This window comes from Centrocercus urophasianus, unplaced genomic scaffold, assembly GCF_019232065.1.
Source record: "Centrocercus urophasianus isolate 14NV4802_14NV808 unplaced genomic scaffold, USGS_Curo_1.0 seq_44, whole genome shotgun sequence".
Taxonomy (NCBI): Eukaryota; Metazoa; Chordata; class Aves; order Galliformes; family Phasianidae; genus Centrocercus; species Centrocercus urophasianus.
In genome coordinates, this window is record NW_024885022.1 from 1,484,316 (window position 1) to 1,506,328 (window position 22,013).

A 22,013-nucleotide genomic window follows, 5' to 3' on the forward strand; every position below is an offset into this window, starting at 1 on the left:
AAAAAAATACTACAAAATAGTGTCTCCAGTGCTCTCCAGAACTTTGTCTTTTCTACAGTCTATTTCCTTTTCTAAGTCACAGTCTCATGGGATCACCTATCTGCCTTGGAAGTTAACGGAGCTGACTTTGGAGATGTACATCAGCAAAGACTGTGAGAAGCAGTTAACACAAACCATGTGTTTTCCTATCTCGTTGACAGAACTGAGTCTACAATTTCACACTCTCATCTAGGGGGAAAACACAAACAAAACACTGTGCCCGCCCTTTGGCCACTCTAATTCACACATGCCTGTTTCTTTGACCTGGGAATGCCACCAGGGAAAGCTGAATGTGTCAGTGCCAGGACTTTGCAGAGGAGGAAGGCAACAGGTAGCTCAAGGGGCAGTACACACACACTGTAGAGACCAGAATAGTCTGGGAGCTCATACTGGAGGAGTTCTGAGGCAATGGGAAATGAGGAGCAGAGCCTTGCTGCCACAAGAGCAGTTTTTACTTTATGCTTCCAACCATTTCTTTGTTCACTACTTTTCCTTTCCAAGGTACAAAGTTCTGCTTCCCTGACAAGCAGAACCATTGCACAGTGAAACAGATCAACAGTCATGAGTTGTTCAAGAATCAGTGAGCAACTGATAATTATGAATATTGCTTCTGTCTAGCTAAGGTGAGATATCTGTGCATTTCAAATCTGTGACCTCTGGCCTCCATAATGAGAAAGAACAGAAGATGCTATCAGGGCCTTTCCTTTTGTTACGAAGACAGAGAAGTTCCTCTCTTAAAAAATAATATCCCTTCCCCCCAGCAAATTCATTCTTTCTTAACTTTTTTATGCTCTAGTGATCAAATCATTAAACAGCCTTCATTATTCATTCCAAGTTCTGCCAAGGATATGAGCTCTGTATCAGAGAAACACCCCCTCACCATCATAATCATCATCATGACATCTCAGCAAGTTGATACAATTATGCCAGAGAACCATCCTCATAATTATACAGTTCTTTAGCTCATTTTTTTTCAGTGTATTCACCATTACTATAATCACTGCAAGTACAGTGTGTTAAATTAAGAACAGAAACCACAGCTAACATCTCACAGGATGAAGAGTCTGCCTGCTGCAATTCTGTAATTCTTTACGATTTAGCTGCTAGCCTCTCGAAGCTCATATTTTGGTATTTCTTTGTTTTTGAGAAAATTGACGTTTACTACTCATTTTAAGATGCACACGAAGATGGTGTTTTACAGAGGGAGAAAGGACAGCCCTCACTCCCACTTCATTTTCAAAAGAATTGTCAAAGAATTGGCAGGACTGGAACCCACTCCCCAGCTTTAGCAATTAGGCTCAGATTTGTATGTGTATGGTACATATAGTCACAGACTGTCATCACAAATATGTTTTTGCCTTTCAGCTAACAGTGATCACAAAGGCAATTCTTAGCAGCTACTGGAGCTTACTTGCCATGAAATGCTTTGTGTAAATGAACATAAAGATCTCACTGCTAAACAAAATGCTTAAAATATGCTACTGGAAATGTGAAAATATGATTCTGAGAAACAACAGGCAAACTAATAGCTTTCTAAAGAGAGGATTTGCACAAAAGAAACTGAGGAGGGGATTATGTGAGGGAAGATTAGAACAGAAGAATCGTAAAAACGTGGAGTCAAATAGGAAACCTAGGGAGCTCCATGCCTGCAGTGACAGAGAAGTCTAATAGAATGTAAACCGACATACTAACTAGCTCTTCCTGTCTATTTTCATTTACCAAATCAGGAACACCCAAGAAAACGTTGCACTTTGAGATTTCCAAGGAAGGCAGCGAATTATCGGTGGTTGAGCATGCTGAAGTGTGGCTCTTCTTGAAGGTCTCCAAGGCCAACCGGAGCAGGACAAAAGTCACCATCCGCCTGTTTCAACAGCAGCGGCAGCCGAAGGGCAACTCTGAAGGAGCGGAAGATATGGAGGATGGGGGGCTAAAAGGTGAAAGGAGTGAAACTCTGATTTCAGAAAAAGCAGTAGACACTCGAAAGAGCACGTGGCACATCTTTCCTGTCTCCAGCAGTGTCCAGCGACTCCTGGACCAAGGCAAGAGCTCCTTGGATGTGCGGATTGCCTGTGACTTGTGCCAAGAGACCGGGGCCAGCCTGGTGTTACTAGGCAAGAAAAAGAAAAAGGAAGATGACGGGGAAGGGAAAGAGAAGGATGCTGGAGAACTCACAGGAGAAGAAGAGAAGGAGCAATCGCATAGGCCCTTCCTAATGATGCTTGCCCGGCACTCAGAGGACCGCCAGCACAGGCGGCGGAGGCGAGGCCTGGAGTGTGATGGCAAAGTTAACATCTGCTGCAAGAAGCAGTTCTTTGTCAGCTTCAAGGACATAGGATGGAGTGACTGGATCATTGCACCTACAGGTTATCACGCTAACTACTGTGAAGGAGAGTGCCCCAGCCATATAGCAGGCACATCTGGTTCATCATTATCTTTCCACTCCACTGTAATCAACCATTACCGCATGCGGGGCCACAGCCCCTTTGCCAACCTCAAGTCGTGTTGTGTGCCCACCAAACTGCGGCCCATGTCCATGCTGTACTACGACGACGGCCAGAACATCATCAAGAAAGATATACAGAACATGATTGTGGAGGAGTGTGGCTGTTCATAGGCACGTGTGTGCACAAGACCCTTCTCTTTATGTTGAGAAGAAAGTGTTTTAAAAGCCCAAGAAGAGAAAAAACCTGGCATGATTTATAACTCTTTTGAATGAAACAATCATCTGAAATACAAAACAAAAAGAAAAAAAAAAAAAAAAAGAAAAAAAGAAAAGGAAAAGAAAATTAAAGGAAAAAAAAGAGGGAAAAGTTTTTTTTTTTAAAAAAAAGACTTATGGAGGAGAGAAAAGGAGTACAGCTATTAAGAGGAAGAAAGCTTCGTGAACCCAGGCTTGAATGAGCTGCGTTTGAATGGCGGTATGGGTTGGGGAGTTTCTCCTTCCTTTCAGTACGCTCCTTATCTTATTAGACAGTATATTAAGCATTAGTTATTACTAGAGGAGATGCGTTCCCTCTTCTGGTTACCCATCAGTTCGAGCCTTGGTAGCAGCTCACGTAACCTGCAGCAGTTTGGACTGAGTCCAAAACGTCATTGAAATTCCTTGAAAAGCCATGTGTATGAACACTGCATTCACTGGCACTTTCCTCCCAAATTTACCGAGGAACTGAGTAGGTGTGTGGTGTTTGTGTGGATATGTATGTGTCTACGTATTTCTGTACGTATCGCTATGCATACAGACACTACACACTTACGCGCATTTACTTTGATAAAGGGACAAAATTGTGCAGGTGTACACACCTCCATCTTCTGCACTACATTTGCAAAAAAGAAAAGAGAGAAAAAAGAAAAAAAAAGAGAAAAGAAAAATGAAGAAAAAAGATTTAAAAAGAACGAATGAAAGAATAAAAGTTACATTCTGTAAAGGTGCTTACAATGTTAGAACTATGCAACCTAGTTGGTTTGAAACTGTTTACCTGCAAGAGAAAGAAAAAAAAAACAAAACAAAAAAACAAAAAAAAAAAAAAACAGAAAAACTTTTTTATAAATGGAAGTAACTTGTTTAAAAAAAAAAAAAAACAAACATTCTTCAGTGAGAGATACTTGAAAGGAATATGTTTGTCCAGTTACTGGAGCCAAACATTTCTATATTTTGTAAAAAAAATTTTTAATCGTTTACTATTTGCACTACAATGGTGTCTGACCTGTCTAATCCTTATTTAACAAACATTTGCAAGGGAGGGTGGTTGGGTGTGGGAGGGGTTGAGAGCTGCACTTATTGTGAGCTATACAAGAACTGCTACAGCACACAAAATAGCTATTTTTATTATTATAATTATTATTATTATTTTGTACCTTAAAGCGAATAGACATATACACCAAAGACATTCGTGCGAGCCTCTAAAAAGTCTATTTGTGGTTGCTACCATTCACCTGTAATAAGTTACAGTTTGAATTAGGGGTCAGTTGGTTGATTCCATTCAGGGCAGTACATCTGCTAACCAGTTAAATTAAAATTCTACCCTAACCAGGAAATTGCAATTTGGAGTAAGCTCAGAAAAGCGCCCTGGATGCAAGGCGCTTGGATCCACAGTCCGTCTAAGCCTAATTATACTTGTTCTGCATGTACAACACTTAGACTTATCCCTGATGCACAGAAACTGCATCACTGGGAAACAATTTTATACAAGGGATATGCATATATATATGTATATATTTCTATATGTATATATGTGTGCATACACAAGGTATAAGCACTTCTGGCTTCACTTTAGCGTTCTTAAAGCAATGAATGTTTGTGTGCAAAGCACAGTACAGTACAAACTTGTTTGTTTGTTACTAGCAAGCAGGAGGGAGCACATTCAGAATGGCATTTGTGTGAGAGGAACCTCAATCGGTGGTGTACGCTAGGAAAGTATCGATGCAAAACTGCAAGCAGCTTTGGGCCCTGCCCACCTTCGCCCCTGCAAATACAAAAAAAAAGAGTGGCAGTTGTGGTCGGATTTCTGCTTGAAATGCAGCCTTCAGCAAAAGGCTGGCAGTCTCAACCACCACCCTCTAGCACGACAACTCTTACTGCGTTACCTGTAAAATGTAATTTAATTTTCAGTATCAGCACCTAACCTGAAGGGTCCAACCCGTAGGGCATAGGTAGATAAGTTTTAAAAAAAAATTCTATTGCTGTCGTATTTAAAAGAATGTTAAAGTTATAACTCGTGTCTTTGAGTAGGGGAGATGAGAAGAGGGAACGGGAGAAACCTTTCGGCCCTGTTTACACTGAATTTGATAACCCTGAGCCTGAACTTTTGGACTCTCACAGGTTTGCAGGACCAAGCCCCTGTTCACTGCCTTCTGATAGGATGAGCTTTCAAAGGCCTCCCAGCAAAAGCAGCTCTAACACGGCTCCCCTCATTGCTGAGAGCACAGTTTGTAAAAACATTTAAAAAAAAAGAAAAAAAAAAAAAAAGGAAAAAGGAAAAGATAGCACAATTTAACCCGGTCACATTGGCTAGGGATAGTGTGTTAGCACCTTCACGGAGGGACCCATGTCTAAGCAGTGTAATCAGGGCCTTCATTTGTCGTCAGCCAAAACTGCTTGTGTGCGTGTGGTGTGGGTGCACTCCATGTCTGTGTGTGTGTCAGTGTGTGGGTGCGTGTCCCTGTTTGTACCTAGTGATAGAAACCTTAAAATGAGGGGAAAAAATGAAAAAAAAAAAGAAAAAATCGAAAGAAAAAAAAAAGAAAAAAAAAAGAAGCCCTTTCCTCAGTTGAATAGATATCAACATACATGCTTATAGCTAAGTTTTCTATCTAATTTATTCCACAGTATTTAGATTGCATAGTTCAGCTAATCGATTATACATGTATGTACTTTTTATACAGTGCATTTTTACAGACCTATTCGCAGTTTGCAAAAAAAAAAAACAACAAAAAAAAAGAACAAAAAAAAAGAACAAAAAAAAAAAAACTTCCAAAAAATGGTAACGATTGGGTAAACACTAAATTTGTCACTAAATTATTCTGTAAAATATCAAGGCTTTCTGATTTAAATTATTTTCAGAAGGTGTATTTTTGTCTGGTTTGGTTCGGTTCGGCTAGTTGTTTGTTTTGAGGAGTTCTCTTCCTGAGGGGAGTAGGAAAAAAACAATAATAATAATGCACAACTAATTTATCTTCATAACTTAAAACCAAGTTCCTGACTGTTTCATTTTAAGTAGCAGAATGGCTGTTTTGTTTTGTAGAAGGAGAGCTAGGCTCTGGAATAGCAGGAGCAGGGACATAGCCTGTGACATCTGAGGAGAGCACCTTTCATTTCCCTGAGCTTTGGACCAGGACTTAAAATTAGGTGCAGATCATCTCTCCACACTCCCTAATGTCAACAGGCTCACTGACATCTCCTTGCAAGAGCAGTGACACTGCTTATATGAGTAAAGGTTAGCCAGGCTGAACCACAGATTCCTTGTACTGTAAACAGTGTGAAGGGAGAGAATGGATTTTGAATGAGTGGTACCATATCCAACACCATTTAATTCAACTGACTGTTAAAACTATGCTGCTTGCATCATGGGTTGTTCTCTGTATGTAGTGGCGAGGGAAGCAGGTGAGATGGCTCATGTTGGCAAAAATTATTCTCAAGTGTGATTAGTTAGAGAGCATTGGAGTTCTGAAATCCCAGCACCTTCCCCAAAGGACTATGACAAAACTCCCATTGGCTGCAAATAAAGTAAGTTGAGGCTCACTGTCTCCTTGTCCAAAGCTGGCAGAGCCTTTAAAATGAAGTCTGAGTTTGATAACTTCTGTATGGTGCTCTAGGGCTGGCCCTGGAATGCACAAAACTAGCTTGAGACAATTTCCATGTGAGAAAAGAAAGGAGGATTTTACATGTGGTGAGTGTATTTCGTAATAGGTGCACCAAAATCAGAAGAAGCTTTTGCAAAGCAAAAAGTAACTATTCCTAAACCCAGCTTTTTAGCTTTCATGTGTGTATCTTATTCACAAATTGAAAAGGTTTCTCCCTCCAATCTCAGTCATGGAGTTTTGATTTGTGAGCAAAGTTATTTAAAGCAGAGGAGAGTGAAAAACTATATGGTAAAATAAGAAATTGTGGTGTTAGTCAAGACAGACTGATTCCAGCAAAACACCCTACTCCTGATAACTTGGTTTAATTACATCTGCATGTACTTAGAAACGTGATTAGAAATTGTTGCCATATTTAAACAGTTTTCCAGGGGGATGCGGTCTCAAAAATTACTTCTCCTTTCAGGTACTACTATAGGAAAAAAAGAAAAAAAGGCTTTTAACTACTAACACATTCCTTTCTGTATAACCCGTTTCCTGTTTATACTGAAAATGTATTTGCAGCATATATTTGATCACAGAATGTACTTGCTGAGTACCTCCGCAATCTTCCTGCTCCAGGGCTGACATTTGGTGGTCTTTCCCCCTCTCCATGTCAGATGCTCACTGTATCACACAGGCCAACAAAACTGGCAGAATTACACATTAAGGTGTTTCTTTGGGAGGGATGAATGTATTTGTATTCTCGGGGTTTAGCAAAAGGAAATGTTTACAGAAGCTTGTGATTATTCTGCACTTACATGTCACAGCAGAATACAGATCTAGGGCCCAAAACTGCAGAACTGATTGAAATGGGAGTTTTGTCATTGATTTTAATGGAAATAGTCCCCTAGCCCACCACTGCAAACTAGGACTCTGTTACAAATACCTACTTCTTTGTCTTTAGTTAAGGTTCAAGCCATCAGGTTCGTTTAACTGTGACACCACAAGGCCACACGGAGGCTAGCAGCAATATCTCTGAGTTGGAGAAATTCAGGCACCTGTAATGTCTGTGTGCAAAAGGAGAATTTTTATGGACTATCGTTACTTATGTGGAATAGTGCCTTACTCTGTAAGTAATGCTGTTGATTTCAGAGTGTCTCCTGCCCTAGAAAGTCACCGTCAGCATGAATACCATGAGAGAAATCTATTTCTGGAATGTAGGTAGAAGAGATGTGACTGAAATTAGTGATTTCCTTAAGTTAAGCCTCGTGTCAATACCATGCATCAGTATAAGGATCAGATGCTGATCACGTTCCCGACACTGAATGAACTTGACTCCCAACCTACTCTCACTGCCTTACACATGGAGCAAAAAAGTTTTCAGTTTGAGTAACGAAAATCACAATTTGACCTTTGGTGAACAATTACAAACGACATTTTCGTGGGCAGAAACAAGCAACACTTCTGGGTTATATAGCTATTTATTTTTTGAGATACGGTGAATCGGTGTTAATTATCAATGGGTTTCTTTGTATTTAAATACTTTCAAAAGCAGTACATTGACGATGGGTTGAAGATATATATATGTATGTATGTATGTATACATATAATATATATATATATCTACAATATATATATACACACACAACCATATATATGTATATACATATATATATATATAAATTATGAAAGCCAAGATATTATGAAGCCTATTTTGTTTTTATCATTTTGTGTTTTGTTGTTGATATTATTATTATTATTGTTATTATTATTATTTTGCATACTACATGCAGTGCTTTAACCAATGTCTGTTTGGCTAATGTAATTAAAGTTGTTAATTTATATGAGTACATTTCAACTATGTCAATGGTTTCTTAATATTTATTGTGTAGAAGGACTGGTATTTTTTTTTATTTACATTATGTTTAAAGAGGTAACAGTTTGATATGTTCTCATTTGTTTATATTAGAAGTTATTTATTTTCACGGCATTCCGTCTGGTATTTTGATATTTGGAAGGCATGCTACCTATACTTTGTACAGTTAGTGGGCAGTATTCAGCAGCTCCCGGTAGATCTTTAGGCCCTACGTTAAATAAAAGACCTGTTTGGGAATTTTTATTTTAGATCTTTCTTATTGGTTTGCCAGGAGCACTCAGTGCACTTACTGCCAGATACCCTGCCTGCGTGACCAATTTATTCCTGCTGTATTTACCCAGGACAGAGGACCAAAACCACCTCTGGTGTAAGTCCGGTGACTTCAGTGAAGTTACAACAGAGATGTCTTTGGCTCACCGAGAAACCGCTTGTGCAGATCAATGCAAAGAAAGGACAGAGAGAAAGTGAGAAAGAAAGAAGGAAAGAAAGAGTCTTTGCATTTGGAATGGGATTTCAACGTATTAAAAATGTTTGGGTCAGCTACTATTTTACTTGGTTCTTTTTGTTATTTTGCTCTTTCTTATACAATGACAGCAACAACACAAGTGAAATAAATAAAGGGAGTTTCACCAACCATTGCGTAATCGTCCCTTAATACACATCCCTGGTTGGGAAATACATGGGAGTTCGAAAAACACCAGAAAAATTTAACCATAGAGGGGAGACATATGGGTGCCTCTTCAGACGCAGCCCTGTAATGCCTTTGTCTCCAGTCTGACTGTGCTAACTGTTCAGACTCTAGTCCTAGGCGTAATGCAATTTTAGGCTGTCCATTTCTTGTGAAATGCAGCCACTATGAAAACCACAGTCGGTGACAGCTTCCCTCTGCCCACCGGCCGCTGGGTCTTCAGCTGTCACCACGGTTCCCTTGAGTAACCCAGAACTAGACGCTTACACACAGAAAAGGAGAATTTGTATTTGACAAACCTGCAAGGATGTCGGCTCACGTGCACTAGTTTATAAATTGATCAGTAGCAGATGAAGTCATCAAAGAAGCCTGCTCACAGGCAGCGATCTCTGGCCTGAGTGAGAAATCATCTGAATACCCCCGTATTTGAAAGTAAAGCGCACTTATGAGGGATTTTTACCAGTCATTGCATTCCTAGGGTGATAAATGGACTCCTGCTACATTCCAGTGGGCTGAGAATCAGGGAACAAGAATTCTGAGGTTGATCTTTAAATGGATTATTTGCACGGTGCTCAAACACGAGCCACCACAGCCATTAGCAGGCCTTTTAATAGTCACGCACTGCAAGTTGTTTTGCAAAGGCTGGAGAAGTGAGTTTCCTTCCTCTTACTGAGAACGAGTTTTCAACAGATCAGTGCAATCACGGTTACAGGACGCCTTTGTTTCAGAGAAAATTAAGATATGATTGAATATTTGCTTTCTTTCCTTTGCTATGATCACTATTATTACTACTGCCATTAAGGATAAATCCTTTGCAGCTTTGGAAGCTGCACAAGCAAAATAAAATCTTGTGGGTTACTTGATTCAAACTGCTATCATATTAACCTTGTATAAATGAGGCTTACACTTCAGGTGTGAAACAGGGAGTTAGCCTTTCTGTGGCACAACATAAAGTATAACACTGGCTGGTGTAATCCAGATTTTTTCCATTTTCTCCAGCTGTTTGATATTCTTTTTATTTTAAGAATACTACTGAAAACTGTTGCTAATGCTTGAGCTTGTTGAAATGGCCCTGCTCAAAACAACAGTGGAGAGCTAAGAGCTGCCTTTTGCACAAACCAAACAATCTGTTAAATCCGAAATAATTATCCCAAAGAAAGTAGACCATGCTAGTAATACACAGGCAGATAACACCAAAAAAAATCTCATAATAGATAGCGTCTCCTCAGTGTGGATTTCCTATCACAGAGGAAGATTTTCGTGCTGCAACTTGGGCTGTTTATTCCCTGTGCCAGTTTCACTGTATATCAGAATTTTCCTCCATACTTCTCACAGGACCAACAGAGCCTGTGTTTCAGGTGGTAGCAGAGGCTGTCCTCTGTGTTCCCTTTTTTACTAAAGTTTGTCTGCCTCTCTGAAATACAACCACAGACTGGCTTAAACCACTGCTCAGGGTTTCTGTGCTCTCTCATACTGCTGACAGTAACATTGCACAGCCATCAAACCCATTGGCTCATAGACATTTGCTGCCCAGCTTCTGTCTCTGGGTGTAACATGGTTTCAAGAGAGTTATCTGGTTATCTCGCACACTGTCACCACTTGATCACTGTTCTCCTGACTACCATTGCTTCTCATCATCTTTGTTGGAATTGCATTGGCTGGAAAAACAGTGCAGAAAACCACCAGCAGCTAGAACATCTTAAATCACTTCTGTAAGACAGCTAAGTGAATGGCAAGGATTCCCTTTTCATTCTTACAGTCAGAAACTCCAAACACCTGAAGTGGAAGGTTAGAAGAAAACTCCACGTGAATAGATGCTGTCCATGTATCACTTTCTTATGACCATTTTCTTACGGCTTCTGCAGATGAGAAGAAGCTTCCTCAGCGTGGGGTGACTGAGCACTGGAACAGGTTGCCCACAGACATTGCTGAATCTCTGGAGATAGTCAAAATGCACCTGGATGTGATCCTGGGCTAAGTGACATTCCTTGATGCTGGGTGGTTGGACTAGATGATCCCAAGTGGTCCCTTCCAACTTCAACCATTCTGTGATTCTGTGTATGGGCATGGGTTTATTTTATCTTTGAACAGGGAGACTGCAGCATATAGCTGCAGTGGCAAATTTAATGAACACATTACAGCACCACATCAGGAAGCAGCATAACAATTATTTTATATGTCTGAATCATCCAGCCTCTGCTGCATTAGAAAGTCATTCTATCTCAGAAGATAGAAATATGTATCACCAGAGTTATGACCCCCAGAATTTCATATAACAGAAGACAAAAACAACATAGCAGGTTTATTCAAAGAAGAAAAGCATTCAATGGAAAGTTGGCAGAGCAGAGGTCCCTAGAGGGGCTTTTGAGATGACTGCTCCTCCACAAGCTATGTATTCACAAGAATGTCTCCTATAGCTGCATTAGGATGCAGTTTGTAGACATTGGCATGATTTTAATGAAGTCAGCAGGGTGTTACGGACCTGGATGGCTTAGCTGAAAGTAAAATGAAGTCCTATTGTTTGAGAAAAAACCATTGAGTATAAAAGTACAAAGATGGTAGATGACGCCGGCACTTTAACAAATCTTGTTTGAGAGCGATTGGAATTGTGTGCCTTTGAGAACTGTAAAGATAACTTACATTGGTAGAAAATTTTCCAGTTACAGAATTTAGCTTTACAGCATCCTGATATGTAAGGAGCCTGTTTTAAGGTCTAAATCTCTTTAGCTCTTCTCAGATGAGTGGTGTGTCTTCCACTTCACTGACACCATCTTTTCTGGGGACATGCCAGCTTCAGAAATGGGGCAATGAAGCAAGAAGGTGCAGCACCAGGGCCAGGCATCAGACAGACACTCACTCCTTTTTCCAGTCTGGGACTGTACAGCAGTCACAAGTCTATCTAAAGTCTTAGCAGACAGATTGGTTAAGAAGTGATAAATCAAACTATTTCAATTTTTTTTTTCTTCATCATTTTCTACCACATGACACAACTCTCAGAAGTAAAACAGGCCTGTTTCAGCACTGGCAAGTTACCTCGGTATGAATCAGGTTTAAATTTGTCATGTTTTCAAATGCATACCTTTTTATGCAAATCCTACTCCTTTCTCACGCTTGCAATGGACAGCCTGGTCATTTGTACACAGCTGTTGTGGTGAAATTTGCTCTTGGCTTAGCCTTCAAGCTTCCCTTCTCCATTCATATTTCCATAGCCTAAGAAAATACTCTCAGGCACAGGACTTCTATACCACCCCCACATGTCTGGGCAGGAAGGACAGGAATCAGATAAGTAAGTTAATTACATCAACCAGTAAGAGACATTCCCTATGGAAAGAAACTCCAGGCCCAAACAGGAGAAGCTCAACACAAGACCTGCCCTGCCAACCACCCAGCCCACTACCAAGAAGGTCTGAAGCACCTGGGGAAGATTGCAAGGACTGCAGGGATCTAAAAAGAGTGGCTGAAAAAGCTGCATGCAGACTGTCTCAGGATACTGTGTGTTAGAGACATGGCAGTGGAAAAAGATCCAGTACGATGAGTAAGCAGGATAAAGTCATTTAAGGAAGAAAAATAGAAAAGAACAAAAGGACTGGTAAGTTAATTCTAAAAGCACAATACAGAAAGATAGAAAAGTATCTAGTACTCTGCAAAATCCATATCAACTGAGTTAAAAGCAGCGTGTGCTTTATAGATGGAAAACCTGTTTCTATTTCCTTGAAGAAATCAACAAGTTCATGGAAAGGAAATGACACTGATATAGTCAGCTTGGAGTTTACAAGAAGAATTTACAAAGACTCCCACTAGTATTTCCCCAAGTAAACCAACCCATCATGAGATTAAAAAGGCCACACAGACACCACAAAGAGTTTTTATGAGAAGAGATGAAAGAAATGGAGAGATGTCATCAGTGTCTGGCTCTGAATTTGGGTCTGTCCTACGAGCTTAAAAATCTGAAAATCAGCATGAAAAGCCAAATGACAGTGTTCTGACAATATGCAATTAATCAAAATAGCAAAGAATATGGCTGACTGAAAGGAACTGCAGAAGAACTTCACAAAATAATGAAATAGCAGCTGGAATTCAGCATTGGTGAATATAAAGTAACACAGGTGACATGACACATGCAGGAGGAAACAGTCCTGACTTCACATGAACAGAAATGAGCTGCCCCTCAGGAAGGGGACTTGAGCGCTATAGCACAGTTTCAAAGTCAGTCAGGAAGGTAAAGTGAACACTAGGGATTACTAGGCAAGACAAGGTTTGTTGCTTATTAGACCCTTGGTATACCTGGAAAATGCAGGCATAGTTTTGGGTATTGAAAGAGAACGTCAGGCTTTGGGGTGAAACAGAAACTCCCATTAGATTGCTGAAGGCAGCAGTTTGGGTCTCCTTTCTGGCTTCTCTCCTTCAGGCTGAGAAAGTCCAGCTCTGAGAAAGACCTCTCAAAGTCTCCTCATACATGTCCCTCACAGGGACAGAGCGAGGCGAGAAGAAAAAGACATTATTTGAATGTCACTGTGTTGCTGATTGGAAAAGCTTGTTGTTGACTCCCCATTAGTGCTGTCACTTTTGCCTCAGTATAATCCCACGCTCCTTCTGGAGGATCGGGTCACAGCAGGCATTGATCCTGGGTATGCAGAGGGAGGTTACCCAATACCACAAGACAAAAATACAACTATGCTGCAGCAAATCAGACAGCTCGGATATCCTTCTGGTGCAGCCAGTTGTTTTGATTCCTTTAATCCATCTTTTTTAAGATCATTTCCAGTTAAAACACAAAAGCGTTATAATCCTCGTGGATGAGCTGCTGCAGCCTGTGATGATTATTTCTGAGCCTTCTTCAAGGGCCAGTCACTATTTCCTTCAAGTTCCAGTCTGCTTCAGTTGCACAAGCTTCCTGCATCCCCTGAGACAGCCTGATGGGCTGTGATCCGCCAGGTTTTCCCTCCTGTGCATGCAGTGCAAAAGCAATAGAAATTTTGTTGTTCACGTTATCATTCGTATCTAAAAAGAAAAGTAAGGTGGAGGGAAAGAAAAGGAAACTAAAATAAAAATGAAGCTAAAAACATTAAAATAGTCTTCATACTATTTCCACAACTGTTTGACGAGAGTTTTCTTAGGAGGGGAAAGGAGAGACCAGAGGCTGAAAAGGACGTAACTTCAAAGATAGGAACACACCAGTGGGTAATAAATACTTCTAAAATAAGACATACATCAGCCTGTCACATACACTTTCTACAAAATGATGTATCGCTGACTAAAGTGTGATAAAGAAATGCAGAGTAAAGTAACACAGAACCTAAATTTAGACTCATGCAGATTTTTCCAAATATTGTGTTTTGAAGTATTAAAAAAAAGACAAGGAGGCAGAGGAATGATGGAGTCTTTTTTTTTTTTTTTCCCCAAACTAAACACAACTGTTTCACATCTTCATTTTTTCTTTGTTTCTTCCCTTTTTTTAATTTCCCTCAACTTCCAGCCTTTGTTCCCTTGTCTTGTAACACGTTGTTATTCTCCATATGACAAAAGTTGTACTTTTTATGCCAAACAGTTTGATACATTCTGAAAAGGAAAATGAAAGACAGACCTTTGACGGCAAGATGTGGAAGTCTGCTCGGTGCCATAATGTGCTACATCCGCCATTTCAGCCCACCCCTTTTCCTGGGCCAGCTGCTGCTTGTGCACCCTTAGCCACAGTTTCCTGTCACAGCAGCTGAGCGAGCACCAGTGCTGAGAGGTACTAACTGCTCTGAGTTCCTTAGATGCTCCTCTGAGATCAAATTAAGGCTTTCCTGGCGCATTTCACAGAATGGTGAGCGGATCTCTGTGTTACAAGTGCTCAGCCTCTAAAGAGTAACCCGCAGCGTGTCTCTGTGCCTGCTAAGAGGGTGCAGAGAAGGGCTACAGAGGGGCTTGGAACATCTCCCTGATGAGAAAAGGCTGAGAGAGCTGGGAGTGTTCAGCCTGTTTCTCCTGCGCAGGATGAATTCAGACCTGTCACCAACAGAGAGCCCGGAGGTGTCACCGAGGGCGCGAGTGACAGAAGACAGGTTGGCAAAGGCAGGCAGAGGCCTCACAGCTGCAGAACCCAACAGCCTGTGCCAACAGCCCGAGCACCTTGTGCTGGGTGTCAGGAAAGGCAGCTTTTTAATTTAGCAAATGAGTACTTCTGCAACAAGACACAACTGTCAGACAAATATAGAACCCTGAAATGACGTTTTTTACGCTCCCTTTTCAAAGTAATGCAACGCTTTAAAGTACGGTGAAGCACAGTGACAGATTTAAAGAGAAAAAGAACAGATCCGATTTTAAAGACTAGGTATAGAACTGAGTCAGACCTGATCTCAGGGAAACCAGAGGAAATGTGGAATTACTGCATGAGGATCACTTCTGATGTAGGCAAGTACAACCGAAATGAGCACCTACCAATCCCAGAACAACCAGAAGCAGAAATATGCTCTGCTGTAGAAGACCTGCAGTCGGTCACTAACTGGAGCATACTTCAAAAAGCTTTCTGGAGTCCAAACCAAAAGTCTGAGTACTTTCAGTCAGCAGAGAACTACATCTCAGATCTGTCTGTAGATTAAATTCCCTAATTTTGGGATGCTGCGAGGCTGTTAGGGGATGTTGAAGAAAACTTTGGGGGTCAAGGAACACTTAACGCTATTTCTCAGGCTGATCCTGGTAATACTTTTATGTAAAGTCATCATGAAAGAGGCTGAGGCAAAGTAAGATACAGCAAGAAAAAAAAAAAATTTTGAAGACCATGGCAACAATGCTGAACTGGAACTGAAGCTGCATATAAAATTACCTGCCTAGATGCAAAATTACATGAGCTCCTGTGAGCTGTCTTTGTAAACAAGGCAGCTTCAGCGCTTCCCTCAAAGGGCACCTTGCATCCTCTAAGGCAGCTGTTGAAAGGCTGAAAGGACACAGAATCCAAGCACAGATTCTCACTAAAAGTAAGAGATAGGTAGGCATGTGCTCTTTCAGCAGCACACATGGCCAAGCTGGTATGTAGCACCTACTTAATTTAAAAAAAAAAAAAGACTCAGTCAAATTATTACATAAAATAAGAAGTTCACCATAATTCCTTACGATTAGGAGTATTTGGCAGAACTTGTTTGGTTTTGGAGCACTTTTGTGTGATCTGGCATAATAAAAAGAAATGACAGAGATTGCAGCTCCTGCCTTTGCTTTGATGCATGCATTCTTCAAAACCATTCTGAAAAGACAAAGAAGTACAGCCTGCTTCCAGTTACCTGCCCTGCTTCAATTTCTAATATCATGTCCTATTCTAAGAGGGCTAAAATTTTTCCTTCAGTGGGCAAGAAATCACTTCTTTCTATTGAAGTTATTAAAGCTGTTGCACTTCATGAAATAGTTCTTTAATTTTCCAATGCATCTACAGTCATTGCACTTTTTATATCTAAACGTGTGTTAAGCAGTGCCCATCAGAACATGAAGTGTCCTTTGCCATCAAAATCCCTCCTTGCAGAAACCCTTGCTGGTAGTAGTGTTAACATTTTACTTTACTTGAACTGCAACAAAACTAAAAGTATCTTGAATGATGACAGTAATGCACTGCATTTGCTGTTCTAGATTTGTTCATCTAACATCTTGGTTACGTGACATTATTCACTTTTTGACCTAAATTATTATGCAATCTTTCTTCGTGCTATTTAAAAGTTGCCTCATTTCACCTTAAGTACCACTAAGCAATGACAGCTGAAGTGATTCCTAACATGGTTTGCAAAAGATCTTATTATCTGACAAACTACTGTATGCCTGGAAATAATCTGAACATTTTGTTTGGACATTTGAAACAATCAATTTTCAGGAGATAACTAATGAGTGAACACTGTTTAAGACAAATGCAGTAATATTATTTCAGTGTTGTCTAACAGGAGAATTTATGATTTTATTTTTTTTTTTGCCCAAAGTCTAAATAGAGTATTTTGTATTTTCTAATAGAGAAAAAGCAGAGAAACTATGAAAAAGATCATTTTGATAGTAAAGTATCCTAATTACACAAATCATGTAGCTCATGAAAATAGTTGCAGTAAAAAGGGATGAATGGCACTTTAATCCCCAAGTGGTTTCAGAGGCAGAAGCAACCAGCAGTGGCTAACTGGGATTGGGCTCCTCTGCAGGGAGAGAAATGCCAGGGAGAGGAGAAGAAGCACACACAAAACTGTGCCCTGACAAAACAGGTCAGCAGCACGTGAGAGCATGGTGTGTCCTAAATGCCCTTTGAAACTGGTTACTGGAGGACTTGCAAAATAAAAACCCTGTGGGTAGCTGTGACCTACTGGGTGTCTTAGGTACAGAAGTATTCAGTGGTTACAAATACCTCCCTAATGTAATCTGGAGGCATTGCTGGCATTTGCGAAAGTTGTAACCTAATCCTGTAGTCATCCAAACTTCTTGGATGGCTGCATTTTAGTGGTTGTCATCTCATAGGAGGCAGCTCATACATCTGCCAGTATGTAGCCTCTAAGCTTCTGGTTACTTGTGGTAGCAATAGAGAGCTCAACAGCTTCACAAAATGCCTCCTATTTGTTTCCTTTTGCCATGGAAAGGTGCAGAAATACATAACCTTGTTAAAACAGCCTCTGTCCTGATTGCCTAGGGGCTGGTAAGCCACTCAGAACATCTAATGCATAAGAGCCAAAACTCCATCGCCCATCCCCAGAGGGAGTGTGCAATTGCTGTCCAAGGCAAGGGCTCTGGAAGCAGTACAAAACATGGCCACTTGCTTTGTCTTATTCAGTCCAAAGTAAGACAACAAAAGGCCTAAGAGATCCTCAACCTGGATCATCTGACAACATGAACACACTTCCAGGTAAAAGCTTCTCTAATGTTTCTTCAAAACAAAACGCCAAAAGCAGGCTCTGTTATCCTTCCAGCCACACTATCTTTGGTCATTAGTTTGTTATTCTGCATAAGCAGTTTCACTGCATCCCATAAAGACATATGGGGGTAGGATAACTCAGTCAGTCAACAGTTCCCCCCCCATTTCTGCATTACTGCAACACCCCAGCCTGACTCTGAGCAGGGCACAGGCTCCCTTTCAGATGGTATTTAGCAGGAGACTCTCACTCTTGCTAAGATTCCCTGCACTTTCCACAAAAGTCAGGCTATTAACCTCTCTGACCTGACCATATTCCACTATTCATCAAACCCCATGGGGGAAGAACTCGCTTAGCACCGACTCAGAAAAAGATTGCCACCCACTGAATCAAACCCATCCCACTTAACAGCAGCCTGAGCATGTACATACAGAAACATATGTGTGTTTATAGTGTATGTATGCATTATATAGTGAACAGAAACCAATGAGGGATCAGACATGGCTCTCATTTGTGTCTCAGAGTAATGTGCTACATCGTTCAGTGGCAGATGTTACACCATCACATTTACTTACTGGGTATGCTGTAAGCCAAATACAGAATTTTTCCTGATGCTCAGAGTTTTGGCATCCAGGGAGAAGTCCCTAATCTGTAACTGTAGCCTTAAACAGGTGAATTTGCATGGCCAGAAGAGCGAAGCAGGGAATCGGGCCCACATTATTTCTCTGACCTCGCTGTTTCCTCTCTGCGCTGAGGCTGCTAACAATAACTTTCCTGTTTGATATGTTGTTCTTTCTGCCAGCTGCCACCTTAAATTAGGCTCTCATACGTCCTTTGGTAGGAAGGATCTTTGGGTTCACGTCAGGAGATGCATTTAACACGTTTCTGATACTCCAGCATAAGCAGCTGTGACATGCAGGCAATTCTGAACATCCACAAACATCACCACCAATTACCCCCTTTATTAGGTCGACATTGTGGTGGATGCCCAGGGAGAATTTCACTGTCAGTCTAAGCATTTCACAGCTTCCTATATTTCACAAATATATATATATTTATATATGCTGTGTTTCACATTTCACTTATTTGCTGTTCTCCCAAACACCAGCTTCTTAATTTTAGCTGCTTCAGTAATAAGGCATAAATCACTTTTTTATGGCTGCTGCACCATTTTTCTGCTAGCAGCTGTCATATTGCATTAGGCTGCATTATACACGATGAAGAATGAGGGAGAGGTGGAGCATAACATACACAGCCTAAGAAATTTATTATGCAGTTCAGCTGATAGGCCTATTCGTCTTTCAACGCTGAGAGTACAATAAGCCCTACTAGCCCAAACTAACAGCGCTGCAGGAGAATGTCAAGAATGTAGATTATATACAAATCAGGGAACTCCGATACTGTGTATTCAGCTGGGATAATCTGCTCCTTGATAATGGAGCTGATGTATTTTAGGCATCCATTACCCTTAGGAAGTTGTTATGGAAAGGCTTTTATAATTCAGTTTCCAAGCACAGTGGAAATCTGTACTGAACAATGGGACTATCTAGCTTGTGGTTATGTTTATACGGCTCAAATACACGAAGGACTTGTCTGAGCCACAGACCGTGGGGTGACGGGGAAACACAGCATCACAGCCTTGCTGTGAGATGCATCCGTGTCCTGTGCTTTGGGTCCAAGTGTGTCCCCACCAGGAGTGGCTCAGGGAGCAGTGAAAAAGCCAAACCTGGCTGCTGTTTTCTGCAGAGGTTGCTCACAGCCAGAGACTTCCTAATTCACGTTTATAATTTCAGCACAGCTGGATTTCTCTGACACGAGGCCATAGTTTTAAAACTAGCAGTAAAAAACGGCAAATGCAAAACTCTGTTCAACACCTCTGACTCCAGAAACGCCAGGGTTTCTTACAGCTTCTTACAGCTATGTGGATGAAATTGAAATTTCCAAGTGGAATCCTTCTAAACAAAGAGCAACCATTTTTATACAGAGAAAGCATCAGTTAAACTTAGTATAAGTATAGATTATTTAGGCTATAATAGATAAGACTACAGAGGATTTCTGCAGCTTAACAAAGCTTTGTGGAGTTCTTAAAAGAAATATTCTTCCTTTCCCATGCAAAACCTCCAGCTGCTTCTGCAGCTATGGGGAATTCTTTAAATCACAGCATTGAGATCACATATTAAGGAATACACCCATTAAAATCTTTACAGTTATAACTTCTGCCTAATTATCTTCACAGCAGCATTCATAGCATGGGGAACACTGTAAGCCACAGGGTAATGTTAATTACGTGTAAATGGCAATCGTAAAGGTTTAAATAGTGACCTCTGTAACTATTACTGACCTGTCTACACTCCTCTATGTAATCCCATAGTTCTAACTAAAGCAACAAAACCCTACCTTGGCTTGTCCTGAAGTCTGAGTAAGATCTAGGGTGGACTCTTGAGGAAAAAATTCTCATTTGGTTGCTTTTCAGAAAGTATTAAATGTCTCCCCTCTACCCTTTAGGACACTAAGATTTTAGAAGCTGGACAATTTGAATTATTTTATAGAGCTATGAAGAAATCTGACTCCATTAAAAATACATTCAAAGTAATCCATGCTGTTTTGAATTTAAGACATTTGCAAAACAGTGCTTGAATGAAGATTCTGGCAATTCTTTGTTTTCTTATCTGGCTATCAACTCCAGTGCATCCAGTGAGGCCCTTTTATTCGTTGCATGTTCTCAGACCTATGTGCAACACTTTTAGTCCTATGCTAATTTAAATGGTCCTGAATTTAATTCCGCCAAAATCAAAATCAAAATCAAAACAAACAAAACCCACTGTGATACCAGCCTCAGATTTTGTGGTTCTCTTGTGGAAACAGTCCACGCATCTGGGACAACCCAAAGAGATCTTCTTTAGAATCCACGATGCATCAAAGCGCAGATTTTGTGCGTTTTACTTCTGATGCCAAGCTGTGTACGTAGTCAACATTTTCCTGCAAACCACGAATCTTTTCATACCACTTAACCACAGATATAAATAAGCAACTGTCATGAAACTTGTGGGATTTCTCTGGCACATAGGAGCTAAAGCTCCTGGACGTTTAGATTCTTTGTTAAGACTCAAAGAGCATTGGCCAATGCCACGTCTGGTCAGCGTTGCAACAAATGGTCAGTGAGCAATAAATGGCACCGTATTGTTCTTTCTTTTCATCTCCTTAAAATTTAGTTCATATGAGCTGCCTTCCTTCCCAGTGTACGTGCTCACAGAGCCTGCAGTTGTAATGTGTTGGAGTGTTACTCCTCACTCCTTTTGTGCAGCCATACAAGACCTGGGCACATTTTGTTTTGAAGAGGTTAATCATGCCTCAACCTTATGAAGTGTTTTGAGTGTTAATGGTCTCTGTTCAGTCCTGCACTGCTTTGAAATAGCCCAGCTTATGTATCTGTTTATTTGAACTCAGATTAGCTAATGCAGTTGTTTATTTTTCCTTAACTAGAGCACTAAAACACTTATTCTATATAGTTTTAATCATTTATTCCTAAGAAACACATTTTTTCAGCATAAGAACTTGGAAAAACTTGTTCACTTTGAGTGGGAAGAATAAGATGATTTTATCCACATTTGGGTTTTATTGTTTTAAAAGCGGAAGAGAAATGACAAAATGTTGAGACAATTACATATGTGCAAAATTATCTGTTTATTTGATTTTTTAACCTAGTGAGATACGTGTATTTATTTAAATTTTGTTTGGATAAAATTTTCCCTTGACACTGTAGTCTACGTATTTTAATTTGGTTTAATGCCTAGATGCTTTGTGTAGAGCCAAAAACAAGAAGTACATTCTCCAGCTATATCTGAGAGGATTGCTTGTTAACCACTTTTTAACCTTTCCTGTCCTCTGCAAGAAGTATCATCGGTGACAAAAAGACTACCCTTATTCCCCTATGTGGAACAGTCTTTGTGAGAGCAGACTGAAATCCTGGGGTCAAAACAAACGTTATGGAATGTCCAAAAGGATCATATTGATACTTCCAAAACAAACTTTCCACTTCTCATTCTGCAATCAGGATTTCTTTCGAAATTTACCTACATTCAGTTTCAATGAAGGTTAAAAAGCCCAAATGAAATGTCTTCTGACTTGAAATGACATGTCTTTCAAATTTGCATGTTTGTTGCTGTTTGGCAAGAAAACTGATAAATTTTCATTCTGGGTGGACCAGAAGAAATGTTTTTATTGTTGTTGATCTTTGGGTTTGGCCTGCATGCAAACACAAATTAATAAATTCTTTACACAG

The 22,013-nt window shown here is 40.3% G+C and overlaps 1 protein-coding gene across 3 annotated transcripts in view; it reads left to right on the forward strand.

Moving 5' to 3' along the window:
• Window positions 1–8,827, forward strand: part of INHBA (inhibin subunit beta A) — an 18,226-nt gene extending 9,399 nt beyond the window's left edge. Inside the window, exons 2-3 of one of the 3 annotated variants that reach the window (XR_006171311.1) lie at window positions 1,767–2,957; window positions 8,466–8,827. Coding sequence is in view for 1 of the 3 variants with exons in the window: in XM_042834204.1 (XP_042690138.1) it covers window positions 1,767–2,653 (887 nt within the window). In the remaining 2 variants the exon portion in view is untranslated. Of the gene's footprint in view, window positions 1–1,766 lie in introns of all 3 variants that reach the window. The other 2 variants (XR_006171312.1, XM_042834204.1) reach the window with 2 other exon arrangements.
• Window positions 8,828–22,013: the final 13,186 nt, after the last annotated feature.